Here is a 14,791-nt window from a genome sequence, read left to right as displayed (position 1 = left end):
CTGAGAAAAAAATACCATTGTTTAACAAAAAAAAGTGAAACATCGTAAGCAGTTACTCACAATGTTACTCATTACTTGAGTATTCTTTTCACCAAATGATTTTTCCCTTGGACTTGAGTACATTTTTCGATGAGTATGTTTATTCTAACTTGAGAAAAATTATTTTGAAGTAACGCTAGTCTTAATTGAGTAAATTTTTAGCTATTCTACCAACCTCTGCTTATATCTCAATTCATATCATATTGGGAGGTAACCAGTGTTTGCCACCCCAACTTAACTCTCTCCGCATCTGCTCACTTGCGTCCCAGGAGCCTCCCTGTCTCTGACGGACAAGGAGGGTCTGACGGCGCTCAGCTGGGGCTGCCTCAAGGGTCACCTGCCAGTGGTGCGATGCCTGGTAGAAAGCGGCGCCGCCACCGACCACGCCGACAAGAACGGCCGCACGCCGCTCGACCTGGCTGCCTTTTACGGCGACTCTGACGTGGTTTGTGAACAGAAAGGGGGCAGGGAGGCAGAATTAAGACAGACTCTGAATGCGCATAATCTTAATTGTAGGTTCAGTTTTTGGTGGATCACGGCGCAATGATAGAGCACGTGGACTACAGCGGCATGCGTCCTCTTGACCGGGCCGTGGGCTGCAGGAACACGTCGGTGGTGGTGGCCCTCCTCAAGAAAGGCGCCAAGATAGGTGAGAGCACGTTAACGTCCTCTGACACCGAGATCATGCCACTCATGTGCCTGCTGACACCAGATCTACAGGAGCATGAGGCGCATGTCAGACCACTCAATCCAGCTGCACCCCCAACACCATTACTTAGCACATACATACACCATTAGAGCAAGACATTTATTTTAAATGTGACGATTTTTCTCATCACAAACAGGGTCATTTACTGCTCATTAAATCATCATCCATCATCATTCAATGTTTGTTGTCTGCAAAATGTTTTCTTCTTAGCGGGTGGTTTTTGTGTAAGAAGAACATTTCACTTGCTTTAAGCATTTTCAACCTTAAAAATCTGTTTTTGCTTGGATGTCATAGGGATGTCTGATGACATGTTTTTGTACGCAAGCTGAGTCCTAGTCTCCTGATTTTAGGGTTTTGCCGATACCGAGTCTTTGGAAATGTATTGAGGGAAAAAAAAGCACATTTGCTATCCTAACATTGACATACAAAAGTAAAGGAGTGGTTTTCAACGAAGTGAAAAGACAATGCAAAAACCCCTTTTTTGCAAGTCAGTTGTGCAGCAGAGAATAAGGTTGCAAACAAATTACATTCAAATATTTTGTTTTTCATAAAACCTTTAGCCTTTCAATGTGATAAACTGAGCTATCTTCTTGATGATAGTCTTGACTTTTCTTGCTGTCGCTGTATTCCAAAGTTTGTTAACTGTACTTACGAAATTAATTGGTTCCGGAAGTACTTTCGTAACTGAAAATTCTGTAAGTAGTGACACATTTTCTATCTAAATGCCCTAATCAATTCCAAGCCCCCCAAAATTCAGACATGAATCTTTTGGAAAGCATAAAAATGCATCAAAACATGTAACAAACACATGTCACAATTAGATTATTGCACTATAAACGTAAACTCAGAGTTGTGCATATTGTATAAAAACAAGAATAGATTAAAGAATAAAAGTTAACAGACTCATGTAAAGCTGTCTGAATACGAGGGGCGAATTAAGAGGACGCTCGTATATACACATACAGAGCTCCCTCTTAGCCAATTGGAAGCCAGGAATCCTTGGCAGTAGCCAATGGTAGAGCAGCTATAAGTATGTTACGTTCAGTAAACTCTGGGAGCTGCGAGTACCAGCCATACTGTATTATTGCCTTTCGTATCCTGAATTTTTTTTCTTAACAAGAGGCAATATTTTCCCATTTAGGCATGTCTTAATCTGAAAATTCGGTATGTAGAGACGTTCGAAAGTAGAGGTACCACTGTAGTATAAGTATATGGCGGAAAATACTCGGGTGACTTGAAGTTCCGCTCTGAGAACTCCAATTTGGCCAAATTTCAAAATTCTCCTATATGCATGTGTGATACATCATTGGAAAGCTTAAAATCTTAATTTTCTTGGGAAAGAAGAATTTTGAACTGGAGGAATTAAAAAAAAAAAAAATGTTTTAAACCCCTAAACCCTAACTCGAGGTGAGAGCATGAGAGAGCATAATTAAAGACACCATGATTTTAACGAGATATTATCACGTACTTACCTTGTTTCGATCAAAAAACTCAAGAGACAGCTATGAATGGCCACAGCCAGACTTTTTGGGGATTTTATGGGTGAAACACGGTAATATCACAGGGTCGCAATGCAGAAAGTGCACACATCAAGGAGTGGTCGAGATTTTCTTTTTCAAATATTTACCCTTTTAAGTGTTTTTTTTTTTTTTTTTTTTCAATTTAGGATGGATTATTTATCATCTAAAATGCGACACAAACGAAAAAAAATACAATTAAGCAATAGTTATGGGGTAGATATCCGTGACCTATTTTTTTCATTGTGACGTAATTTGTTTAAAAGTTTGAAATATGCTAGTGAATCATTTTTTTCAGTTGTTGTTTTTATTTACTAAATATTAGACATCAATTAATGATTCTGAGCTAAAAATGATAGATATTTTGAATATCAAAATATAATTATTAACCTTTTTATGGATGGGTTGAAACAAAAGTGGTTGAGCGGTGTCTGTAAACGGGGGTCTCCAGGGTAAAACGGACAAATTGAAAATAGTTTGGGGGCTTAATGCACCATGAAACTGCTGTGGCAGCATATAGACATATTGTTCTATCAAACACAACAGTTATTTTGGCTTAAAATACATCAGTTTATTTTAAAGAGGGGCGCAAGAGCAGAAACTGCTTTTTCAGCCTTGTCTGTGTTTTCCCCCACATATATATGGCGGAAAACTCTTGACTTGAAGTTCCGCTGTGAGACCCCCAGATTTTGGCCAGATTTCAAAATTGTCCTTATTGCATGTGTGATACATCATTGGAATGCTTAAAATATCAATTTTCTGGGGGAAGAAAAATTTGAACAAGAGGGAATTTAAAAAAAAAAAAAATTTTTTTAAACAGCAAAACCCTAACTCGAGGTGAGAGCACGCAAGAGCAGAATTAAAGACGCCATGATTTTAACGAGATATTATTGCGTACTTCCCTCTTTTCGCTTCAAAAACTCCATGTAGTATGTATCACCGAGTGTCAAGACACAGCTGTGAATGGTCATAGCCGGATTTTTGGTAGATTTTATGCGTGAAACATGGTAATATAACAAGGGTCGCGATGTATAAATCGCAGACATCAAGGAGTGGTCGAGATATTCATTTTCATATATTTACTCTTTTTAACGTTTTTTTTTTTTTTTTTCCTTCAATTTTTATTTGTTTGGATCAATTATTTACTCTTTTAACCCTTTTTTTTTTCCAATTTTTCTTTGTTTAGAAAATGCAACAGTAACAAAAAAAAACAATTAAGCGATAATTGAGGTAGATATCTGTGACTTTTTTACAAACACCATTTTTTTCATTGTGACATAATTTGTTTAAAAGTTTAAAATATACGAGTGAAAATTTTTTTGAAGGCTTTTTTTAAAAAAAAATTTTTAAACAAAATATTAGTATTCTAATTTCCTGAGACAGTCCAGTATATATATATATATATATATATATATATATATATATATATATATATATATATATATATATATATATATATATATACAGTGCCTTGCAAAAGTATTCGGCCCCCTTGAACCTTGCAACCTTTCAGGCTTCAAACATAAAGATATAAAATTTTAATTTTTTGTCAAGAATCAACAACAAGTGGGACACAATCGTGAAGTGGAACAAAATTTATTGGATAATTTAAACTTTTTTAACAAATAAAAAACTGAAAAGTGGGGCGTGCAATATTATTCGGCCCCCTTGCGTTAATACTTTGTAGCGCCACCTTTTGCTCCAATTACAGCTGCAAGTCGCTTGGGGTATGTTTCTATCAGTTTTGCACATCGAGAGACTGACATTCTTGCCCATTCTTCCTTGCAAAACAGCTCGAGCTCAGTGAGGTTGGATGGAGAGTGTTTGTGAACAGCAGTCTTCAGCTCTTTCCACAGATTCTCGATTGGATTCAGGTCTGGACTTTGACTTGGCCATTCTAACACCTGGATACGTTTATTTTTGAACCATTCCATTGTAGATTTGGCTTTATGTTTTGGATCATTGTCCTGTTGGAAGATAAATCTCCGTCCCAGTCTCAGGTCTTGTGCAGATACCAACAGGTTTTCTTCCAGAATGTTCCTGTATTTGGCTGCATCCATCTTCCCGTTAATTTTAACCATCTTCCCTGTCCCTGCTGAAGAAAAGCAGGCCCAAACCATGATGCTGCCACCACCATGTTTGACAGTGGGGATGGTGTGTTCAGGGTGATGAGCTGTGTTGCTTTTACGCCAAACATATCGTTTTGCATTGTGGCCAAAAAGTTCAATTTTGGTTTCATCTGACCAGAGCACCTTCTTCCACATGTTTGGTGTGTCTCCCAGGTGGCTTGTGGCAAACTTTAAATGAGACTTTTTATGGATATCTTTGAGAAATGGCTTTCTTCTTGCCACTCTTCCATAAAGGCCAGATTTGTGCAGTGTACGACTGATTGTTGTCCTATGGACAGACTCTCCCACCTCAGCTGTAGATCTCTGCAGTTCATCCAGAGTGATCATGGGCCTCTTGGCTGCATCTCTGATCAGTTTTTTCCTTGTTTGAGAAGAAAGTTTGGAAGGACGGCCGGGTCTTGGTAGATTTGCAGTGGTCTGATGCTCCTTCCATTTCAATATGATGGCTTGCACAGTGCTCCTTGAGATGTTTAAAGCTTGGGAAATCTTTTTGTATCCAAATCCGGCTTTGAACTTCTCCACAACAGTATCTCGGACCTGCCTGGTGTGTTCCTTGGTTTTCATAATGCTCTCTGCACTTTAAACAGAACCCTGAGACTATCACAGAGCAGGTGCATTTATACGGAGACTTGATTACACACAGGTGGATTCTATTTATCATCATCGGTCATTTAGGACAACATTGGATCATTCAGAGATCCTCACTGAACTTCTGGAGTGAGTTTGCTGCACTGAAAGTAAAGGGGTCGAATAATATTGCACGCCCCACTTTTCAGTTTTTTATTTGTTAAAAAAGTTTAAATTATCCAATAAATGTTGTTCCACTTCGCGATTGTGTTCCACTTGTTGTTGATTCTTGACAAAAAAATTAAATTTCATATCTTTATGTTTGAAGCCTGAAATGGCGAAAGGTTGCAAGATTCAAGGGGGCCGAATACTTTTGCAAGGCACTGTATATATATATATATATATATATATATTTTTTTTTTTTTTTTGCAATATCCTTATACCAATATATTTATAGATTATTTTGTTGCTTGTAGTCCTTAGCTCACACCCTGCCACTGACGACAATAGACGTCCATTCCAACTTGACAGGGGGCTGGGGCACTCCTAAGTCATATTAGATTGGACGTCTATCGCCGTCAATGGCAGCCAATGTGTTAAATTTTTCAATTTTGGCATCACAAAGTGCAAACAAAACTGTTCTGACGTGTACTGGCATCAAACTGCTGACAACCCTCCCAGTCAAAATGGATTGGTTGTCCATTGCCTTCAATGCTAGCCAACGAGTGAACACCTAAAAATAAATCATTTTAAAAAGCTGATGACGTGATCAGACTGGATTTCCGATCACGTGATCGGATCACGGACATCCCTAGTATGTCATCCCCTCACTCCCAGCACCATGGCTGTTGCTATTTGCATATTTATCTTATTTTTCCCGGCATGTTCACTTGTCATCCTTCTGTAAATCACCTCCTGCCTCCGGCTGAAAAGTTGTTAATCGCGCTTGTGTGTTTTTAATTTAATTTATTTATATTTTAATTATTTTGCTAAATCTCCGCTTCTCACTGCTGCTTTTTTGTGTTTCTTTTCTCACTCCTCAACCTTCATTGCCTCTTTTTCTCTTATTCCTCTCCCGCACTCCCATGCTCTTTCTCTTCCTCTCACCTCAACCCCTCTCCACGCCACCCTCATACGCGCCTCTTTCCGGTCCCAGGATGTCAGACGCTGCCCAGTAGGCCCCGAGGTAAAGCCAAGGCTGTCGACTTCCCACCCCAGCAGGCATTTTGACAGCTCTATCTCCTTTCTTTGTGTCGTCTGTGTTTCCTCCTGAGCGTCGACGGGCCAGCTTTTAGCTTTAGATAACTAAAGTGACTAATAGGTGTACGTTTCGAGGTAGATGGTCCGAGCCTCTTCCTGGCAGCATGGATGCATGACAGCGGCCTCCGAGAGATACTGACTGCGTGGTTGTTGTTTTGTTTTTTTAGCAGGAAGTGCATGCACGACATTGTACCCACCACCACCGCTCACCGAGGTCGCTCGCAGTCATCCTGACGTCACTCGACGCCCGCGGGACTTCTCCTGCCGCCTTGTGCTTTTCTGTCGCCTTGTTGTTTCTTGTGCCTTTGTGGTGTTGTGTTTTTTGTGTGTGTGTAAGTGTGTGTCACAGATTGCTGATACACTTAAAACGACTTCAGAATTTCACAGTGCTTTACCTTTTCCGCATTTGTTATGTTGAAGCAGGGCTGGAGAGTTTGTGTTTAAGGGCCATAATTTAAATTGTAAAACAGACAGTCATTTGTAAATAAAGTAAAAAATAAATGAAAATATTCGAGATCAATATGTAGAATTGCTTATTTTTGATAATACATAAATGTATAATAAAAAAACAATGTAAAACACCATGGAGAAAAAAAAAAAAATCATGACTTTGAAGCAAACAACAGCGGGGAATGAGTGTTATGAAATGCAATTATGTAACCAAATATTTGATCAAATTAACTTACATAACGAACCAATTTAAATGTCAATAAATTATTTAATTATAAAAAGTGCTTAAAGTGATTAATGATCAAAAAGTGAATAAATATATGGGAAATAACATTTTTAAAAAGCAGAAATAACTTGTTTATGTTAGCAGGGATTGACTCCAGCACCCCCGTGAGGATAAGTGGCTCGGAAAATGAATGAATGTAATGCTGTGTCAAGTTACGGGGCAGTCCACGTGTAGCTTTTCTTTTCTGTTTTTTTTCCCGTTTTTTCCTAAACATCCAATAATGACAACATGAAATATTTTTATTTTATTTTTGCTCATTTATTGAATATTTACAGCTTCTACAACCTCAATCGAATATACCCGTGATAAATGTAGTACAGTGATCTTTTGTTTTTCGCGGTTAATGGGGACCAGAATCCGCCGTGATAAGTAAAAAACCGCGAAATAGCACCACCCCAATTTTTTTTTTGGGTGGTGGTAATGTATTTGTTCAGGTTTAGCACCGGAAAGATTATTTTTAAAAATGAATAAAGCAGAAAAATGCTTGGCTTTATTGAATGCTTCATTGATAGAGTCCACTTAAATCTGTTGAAGCTGCTCACTTACAATGAGCTGTCAGAGCAACTGTTTAACAAGTTAAACAATGATTGACGCATATGGCGCTTTGAAGCTTGCTTCTCTGGCAAGATAAAACATGATCAGCTGTCAATCATTGTTAATAAGCAACTCCAGTGCACTCACTGCCTGAGAGCAACAAAGAGCAGGGGGAGGGAGGGAGGCTACACGATCGGCGCGGGACAGCTCAATCTGTATGTATATATACAGTGCCCTCCATAATTATTGGCACCCCTAAAAAATATTTTCATTTAAAATGTCCTGGTATTTCAAAGCATTTATGATGCCATGCACCCTAACAAGGTTCCCAGGGCCTTTGGAAGCGAAACAGCCCCACAGCATCACTGACCCACCACCATACTTCACAGTGGTTCACATAAAAATACACACGGTCTCAGGCTTCAACTGGGACCGTGTGCTTTGGTCAGATGAGACAAAGATTGAGCTTTTTGGCAATAAACACTCTAAGTGTGTCTGGCGTGCCACGAAAGATGCCCATGCTGAAAAGCACCTCATACACACTGTGAAGTATGGGGGTTGGTCAATGAGGCTGTGGGGCTGTTTCGCTTCCAAAGGCCCTGGGAACCTTGTTAGGGTGCATGGCATCATGAATACTTCGAAATACCAGGACATTTTAAATCAAAATCCGTTGCCCTCTGCCTGAAAGCTGAAGATGGGTCGTCACTGGTTCTTTAAGCAAGACAATGACCCTAAACATGGCCAAATCTACACAGAAATGGTTCACCAGACACAAAATCAAGCTCCTCCCATGGCCATCTCAGTCCCCAGACCTTGTTTTGTTGGCAAAAGGGGGTTGTACAAAGTATTAACACCAGGGGTGCTAATAATTGTGACACACATTATTTGATGTCAAATATTTTTTTCTTTATGTGGGATTTTTTCCCCACTGAATGAATGCACTTGTATTGAAGGTAGGATTTTTCTCTTTTTTTTTCCATTAAGGTCCCATATTATATGAATAATTAAAAAAATATATATATTAGAAGCTAAAAACACATCTTTTTCAGGGGTGCTAATAATTATGGAGGGCACTGTATATGTGTTTTTTTTTGTTTAAGCGCGAAGTACCGAGGTGTCACTGTAATTTGTTTTCTTAGTTTTTGTAAGACATAAAAATTTATGGGATGAGGTGTTTACGTTTAAAAATTAAAATGATCAATGCGGTTGTAACATAACAAATGGTGGAAAAAGTAAAGCGCTGTAAATTGCGTTTGGATGCAATGCATATCGGATACGACAGCCATATGGGGGGTTTTAACCCTCAGAGAAGGTGGTCATCATTTCAGTCGCGGACAACAGGAGCCCAGTCGCAAAGCCGTGATCTTTTCTTGACAGTGAATTGCCTTATTTTCCTCCTCCATTCGACATTTTTTAGCTTTTTCACCTTAGTATAACAATTATTATTCATGTACCCCACCAGGATACACTGGATTGGTCATATAAACTTTACTTTTGCTATTTTTAGAAAGTGCAGGTATGCAGCAACTCGTACAAGCTATCACACTTTAATTGTTTTGTCATGCAAGACAATCCAGATGTCCGGTGGGATACACTTGAGGTCATTCACGAATATGCAGGTCTCGTTATTATGACTGTGTTCGTGTTTGTGTCGTTTTGACTTTCCTCTCTTCCTTCTCTTACTTGCTTATATTCGATCGCACTTCCGTTCCTCACATTGTCGTCTTCCCCTGTGATGCAGGTCCGGCCACGTGGGCCATGGCCACCTCCAAACCCGACATCATGATCATTCTACTCAGCAAACTCATCGAGGAGGGTGACGGCTTTTACAAGGTACGGGAATTTGAAGTTGTGAATGGCCGACTGCGAGTAGGCAGGGATTCACTGTAAACGTTTTATGTTTCTCTCTTGACAGAAGGAGAAGGTGAAGGAGGCGGCACAGCGCTACCAGTATGCCCTCAAAAAGTTCCCGCGTGAAGGCTTCAGTGAGGACCTTAAGACATTCAGAGAGTTAAAGGTTTCGCTATTCCTCAACCTGTCCCGATGTCGGAGAAAAATGAATGTGAGTTCACACGGAACTGTCCATGATCCTAAACGGTTCCCGTCGATGTAATGTTCTTGTTGGTTCAGAGTTCAGTCTTGTTGTCTTATAACCAGGACTTTGGGATGGCTGAGGAATTTGCTACCAAGGCTCTCGAGCTGAAACCCAAATCCTACGAGGCCTTTTACGCCAGGGCCAGGGCCAAGCGTAGCAGCAGGTAAGGAACCCCCACAAGACCCATTAATGTTTCTCATGTTGTCATCTGGTTGACTTGTGTTATTAGAGAAAAATACCCGTGCTTAGAGGGAGAATAGCTGAATGACTGTAAATCAATGAAGACAAAGAAGATTTCATAGTCAGTCAGTCAAATGATCCAGACCAGGTGTCACGGTAACAACCAAATGGTAAACTAAGAAAAAGCATTGGGGAAGACAATTACGGAGGTCCAAAAGTAGTCCTCCCATATGGATTTTTCCATCTTAAAACTCGCTTTTGTTCTGACCAAACATACTACAACTTGCATAATTAACCTAATGAGCATAATTCTAATACAATAAAAAAATGTCAAATGTTCCATTACACCTTCAGGCAGTTCCATGAAGCCTTGGATGACCTGAACGAAGCCATGAAACAGTGCCCCAACAACCGAGAGATCCAGCGCCTACTGCAGCGTGTTGAGGAGGAGTGTCACCAGCTGAGCCAGGGGGTGCTGCAGCCTCCGGACCTGGAGCTGGAGCCTCCTCCATCCCCGCCTCCTACGCCTCCCCCAGAGGATGAAGAGTGCCTGTCCCTTCCTCTGCCTCTCCCGCCTCCGCCAGAGCCCCGTCTGGAGGACATGGAGCCTGTCCAGGATCTCTTTGAGGATGAGGACTACTTAGAGCAGGAACTGGAGGCCATGTCCATGTGTCTGCCCCCACCGGAGTCATTGGGCAATCCTACCAGTCTCCCCATCATTCAGAGTCCCCCACTGTCCCCTACACACGCAGACCAGATCTACCTTGCTGGAGGTTCTCCTATGGGGCAACCTTACGAGTACCACCCCACCTCTTCCTCCATGTCCTCCCCCACCCGTGGATCTTATCAGACCACGCCGCCCTCCCTTTCCCCGACACATCACAACTCCCACTATCGACACAGCCCACCTCACACATCGCCGGTGCACCAGCCGTCCTACCGCTTCAGCCCACCACCAATGGGAAGTGGTGGGCAAGGGATGGACCACCAGAGCCCGCCGCCCTCTCCTCTGCGTCGGGCTGCCCAGTACAGAGCCAGTCCACCGGTAGAGAGCGTTTGTCTGTACAGGTCCCAGTCGGGTTCTCCTGTGCGCTACCAAACGGAACAGCACCCAGGGAGACCCAAGTCCCCTCTGTCCAAGATGAGCAGCCAACGCTCCTTCCAGCTCAGCTCTCAGGCCTCGCTGTCATCCCAGCACCACCAAGCCCAAGGCCTTCGTCTGCAACCTTCCATAGCTCAAATCGTGCGCACCAACCAGCCCAACAGCAGTTACGGGGGGCAAATGGGCCACTCTGTTGGTAGCCGTTACCCGGGCGGCTCGGTGGACGTGGACGGCCGACTTGTGTACCAGCCTTCGCTGGATGGGCGTTCTATGTCGCAGGTGCAAGCCAGCCTCAGCTCTGGCGCCCTCTGCCAGCACGGCGGCCGAGGAGGGGTCATGGAGTCGGCACTGTTGAAGGATGAGCTACCCCAGCGCCCCTCCTCTGCCTACCGCGCCAGCAGCGGGGGTCCGGCGGGCATCCGTTACAGTCAGACGCCTCAGATCAGTCGCAGCCAGTCCGCTGCTTACTACCCCGTCTCTGAGCACGTGCTGGAGCGCGCCAATGCCATGCCCCCTTGCCAACTGGGCTCCCCTGAGATCCCGCATTTGGTGAGACGCCCTGTCAGCGCCAACACTCCTGAGATAAAGCCGCACGTGCCCACCCCCAGACCCCTCATCCACTCGCAGAGCGTCGGCCTGCGCTTCTCCCCCTCCAGCAACAACATCTCTGCCGGCTCCACCTCGAACTTGGCGCCGGGCTTCAGGCCGTCCTCTTCCATCCAGCAGATGGAAATACCTTTGCAAGCCACCTACGAGCGCCCCTGTGATGATTTGTCACCAATCTCTCCCTCACAGGGCGGCGGGGGGCTTTATCAGGGCGAGCCTACCCGCTCTCGTAACACTCCCTTTATGGGCGTCATAGACAAGACGGCACGGACTCAGCAGTACCTGCACCAGCCCTCTCGCTCCCGCGCCATGACGTCCATGGATTCGGCCATTAGCCCCACCTCGCCCGGCCAATTGGTCCAGCAGGGGTCCACCTACAGCCCGCCCAGTTCGCTGGGAAACATCGCTTACTACAACAAGACTAACAACGCGCAGAATGGACACTTACTGGAGGAGGACTACTACTCCCAGACACCGCCGCCCTCATTGGGAAAGCTGGCCAACGGCTCCCGAGGCACCGGGGACATTCTGGAGCGGGTCAGCCAGGTGCCCACCTACCCGGACGTGAAAGTGGCCAGGACTCTGCCTGTGGCGCAGGCATACCAGGACAACATGTACCGCCAGCTCTCCCGAGACTCCCGCACACAAGGACCCTCTTCACCCATCAAACCAAAGAGACCATTTGTGGAATCTAACGTGTGACAGTTCAGACGACGAAAGATCAGAAACTGTGAGTGGCCTGAAAATGGACTTAGCCTGGAAGAACTGGTCACAAGAGGGACCACACACTTTTAAGGTGTTGGACATAAACATACTGACTGATACACTGACTTGACCATCTTGTAACGCTCACAGGCTTGATTCCAGGCTCTGGACAATGACTACCCCCAATAAAACTGCACAGGGACATGAACGTCTCCTGGGACTGGTGGACTCTTTATCTTGTGTGCTCTTAAACAAGGTTGCTGTAGGCTCTCTTCAATGTAATACAATACTATATGTTCAATACTGTACATTGCTCGGCAGATTACAAACAACTTCATTACTAATAGAGAACAAATGACCATATTTATAATTAAGTTATATATTGTACATAGAAGTCAGAGGAAGCATCGTTTGAAATGTATACCGTTCTCGCTGCCTTGGTGTCCCTGCTGCTGGTCCAAAGGGGACGGACGTGCTAAAACTCGTCACAGAAGCTCACGTTTTCTTGGGGCTGATCAAGCGCATGCGGAGCGTCATTTCCTGCACCGTCATCCATTGATTAGTTTCGATTTCCATGTTCTTCACCGAACAGGACATGCGGGTATGTGCCAAAAACGTTACCTGCCCAAACCAGTCAATGTTTGCCTTTTCAAGCAACTGCTTTTAAACGTCAGTTAAATTAGGCCCCTGTGGCCAGACCAGAACTATTAACATGTTTGCCTTGACTGAGGCTCAAAGAAAAGTTAAGGATGAAAAGCAAGCAAATCTCACTTCTGCCCCGCCTTTCTACCGGTTTCTTTTCATTACAAACGCCTAGAAGGTGCACTTGATTCCCCACCATTTCTTTCTCTTTCCGATTGTCGAATGCAAGTGGTTTAGACAGTCACAGACAATATTTAACAGACAATGTTTTTAAAGTCTTACCAAAATGTAAAGACTTTCTAGCACAAGTTGTATAGATACGGTCTGACTACCAGTTGAAGATGTTTGCATCCGGCACTGACACAATCAATTCCGGCTTTGTTTGGAACGGTATTCTATTTAAAAATAAAAACTTTTTAAAAATCTGACACCCAAAACATGCTTGTCCCGATGGAAACGTTCAATAACCTCACTCTTCATGACACCTGATGTTGAATACGTTCAGATGTTTCGACACCAATGTCGTTCTCAATGAAAGGTTTAACATTCGCGCTTTTCCAGAGAGAGTTGTCATTGCACAATGGGCAATGAGTACCTTCAAAATCCGTCAATGCGACTTCCACCTTGTACCGTAGCTGTTCTACTGATCTTTAGAGATGGTGTCACCTGTATTATACTTGCTTTCAAATCTTAATTGAAGCTATCCAAGTATGTATGGTTCAAAAATGTGTGATTGTATATTAGCTGGCTGTAAATAGTCTGATGCATGTTCTATTCTAAAGCAGAAACATGTATAGCGGGCTGGTGTGTGCCCCCCGTCATTTCCCTCAACCTGGTTTCTTTTATGATTAATGTATTTGCTTGCCAAGCAGAGTTCTCTTGTCTGTACATGTGAGCTTTCAGATCGCTGTGATATATAAAAAGACAAATTATTAAAAAAAAAAAAAAGTTCAGAATGTGGTTTTTATCTCATGTTAAATGATTGTAACATGTACATTGTATTGAGAGGGGAAAACATTTATAAATGGTTGCCTACTGAAACAAAGTATTTTTAGTCATTTATTGTCTAACACAATGGCAGAACAAATGTGAGCAGGGCCCTTGACCCCTAAACAAGTGGTTATGGGTGCTACTTGTGCAGGCACCTCAAAACCAACGTCCGGTGTGTGGGGTGCAAGAGTAATTTTTTTGGGTGGGCCCCACCAGACATTCAGCTAGCAGATATTTTAACACTTATAAACACTATATTGCAGCTCCGTGCATCATCTTACCTTTGTTTGACCCTCACCTCTCCCCAACCACGCCCACTTTAAACCCGCAAACCGGGTCCCTCAGAGCCCCAGGTGCTGTCACCCCCCCCCTAAATTATGCCCCTGGTCTAACGTGCTTTCTATGGTGCTTATGAGACACTGACAAGGAGATACAGTAGATTAGATGTATTGATTTGCTTTTAGGATGGAAGTTTTACTGTGCAACAGGTTTGTTTGAAATACATTATTCCTTATTGAAAATGTTGCAGGAATAGAAAAGAATGCTCATGTTTCAAGGGCATTGACAATGTATGTTCAATACTTTTTGACAAAGGGGTGAATGACAGTCGTAAATGGATTTGACGTCTAGATATATATATATATATATATATATATATATAAAATAGTCTTATTTATAGTATAACGTTACTCTTGACGACTCGCACTGAACAAAAATTCACTCGGAATGAAACCTTTCCTTTAGAAAATATAAGTCCAAACCTATGTGGTTTCATTAAAGATGACAATATTTCATCAATGAACATTTTTCATTATGAGACGATGAGTTAAAAACGAGTTTTGGAAGACTAAAACCACTGAGAGGGGTGAATGACGGTCATAAATGGATTGGACGTCGAGAGCAGCAGTCTTATTTATAGTATAACGTTACTCTTGACGACTTGCACTGAACAGAAATTCACTCAGAATGAAGCATTTCCT

General features: G+C 42.7%; 1 protein-coding gene across 5 annotated transcripts in view; it reads left to right on the top strand.

Annotated features, from left to right (window-relative positions):
- tanc2b (tetratricopeptide repeat, ankyrin repeat and coiled-coil containing 2b) overlaps nt 1–14,433 on the top strand; it is a 299,572-nt gene extending 285,139 nt beyond the window's left edge. For 4 of the 5 annotated variants that reach the window (XM_057825716.1, XM_057825713.1, XM_057825714.1 and 1 more), the window contains 7 exons: nt 309–484; nt 556–688; nt 6,118–6,147; nt 9,233–9,324; nt 9,407–9,553; nt 9,649–9,749; nt 10,121–14,433. In XM_057825716.1, coding sequence (XP_057681699.1) covers nt 309–484; nt 556–688; nt 6,118–6,147; nt 9,233–9,324; nt 9,407–9,553; nt 9,649–9,749; nt 10,121–12,176 — 2,735 coding nt within the window. In that variant the 3' untranslated portion in view covers nt 12,177–14,433. The remainder of the gene's footprint in view (nt 1–308; nt 485–555; nt 689–6,117; nt 6,148–9,232; nt 9,325–9,406; nt 9,554–9,648; nt 9,750–10,120) is intronic. The other variant, XM_057825715.1, reaches the window with a different exon arrangement.
- The last annotated feature ends 358 nt before the right edge of the window (nt 14,434–14,791 follow it).

Source organism: Corythoichthys intestinalis, chromosome 21, assembly GCF_030265065.1.
Source record: "Corythoichthys intestinalis isolate RoL2023-P3 chromosome 21, ASM3026506v1, whole genome shotgun sequence".
Taxonomy (NCBI): domain Eukaryota; kingdom Metazoa; phylum Chordata; class Actinopteri; order Syngnathiformes; family Syngnathidae; genus Corythoichthys; species Corythoichthys intestinalis.
This window is presented reverse-complemented; position numbering and strand designations above follow the sequence as displayed.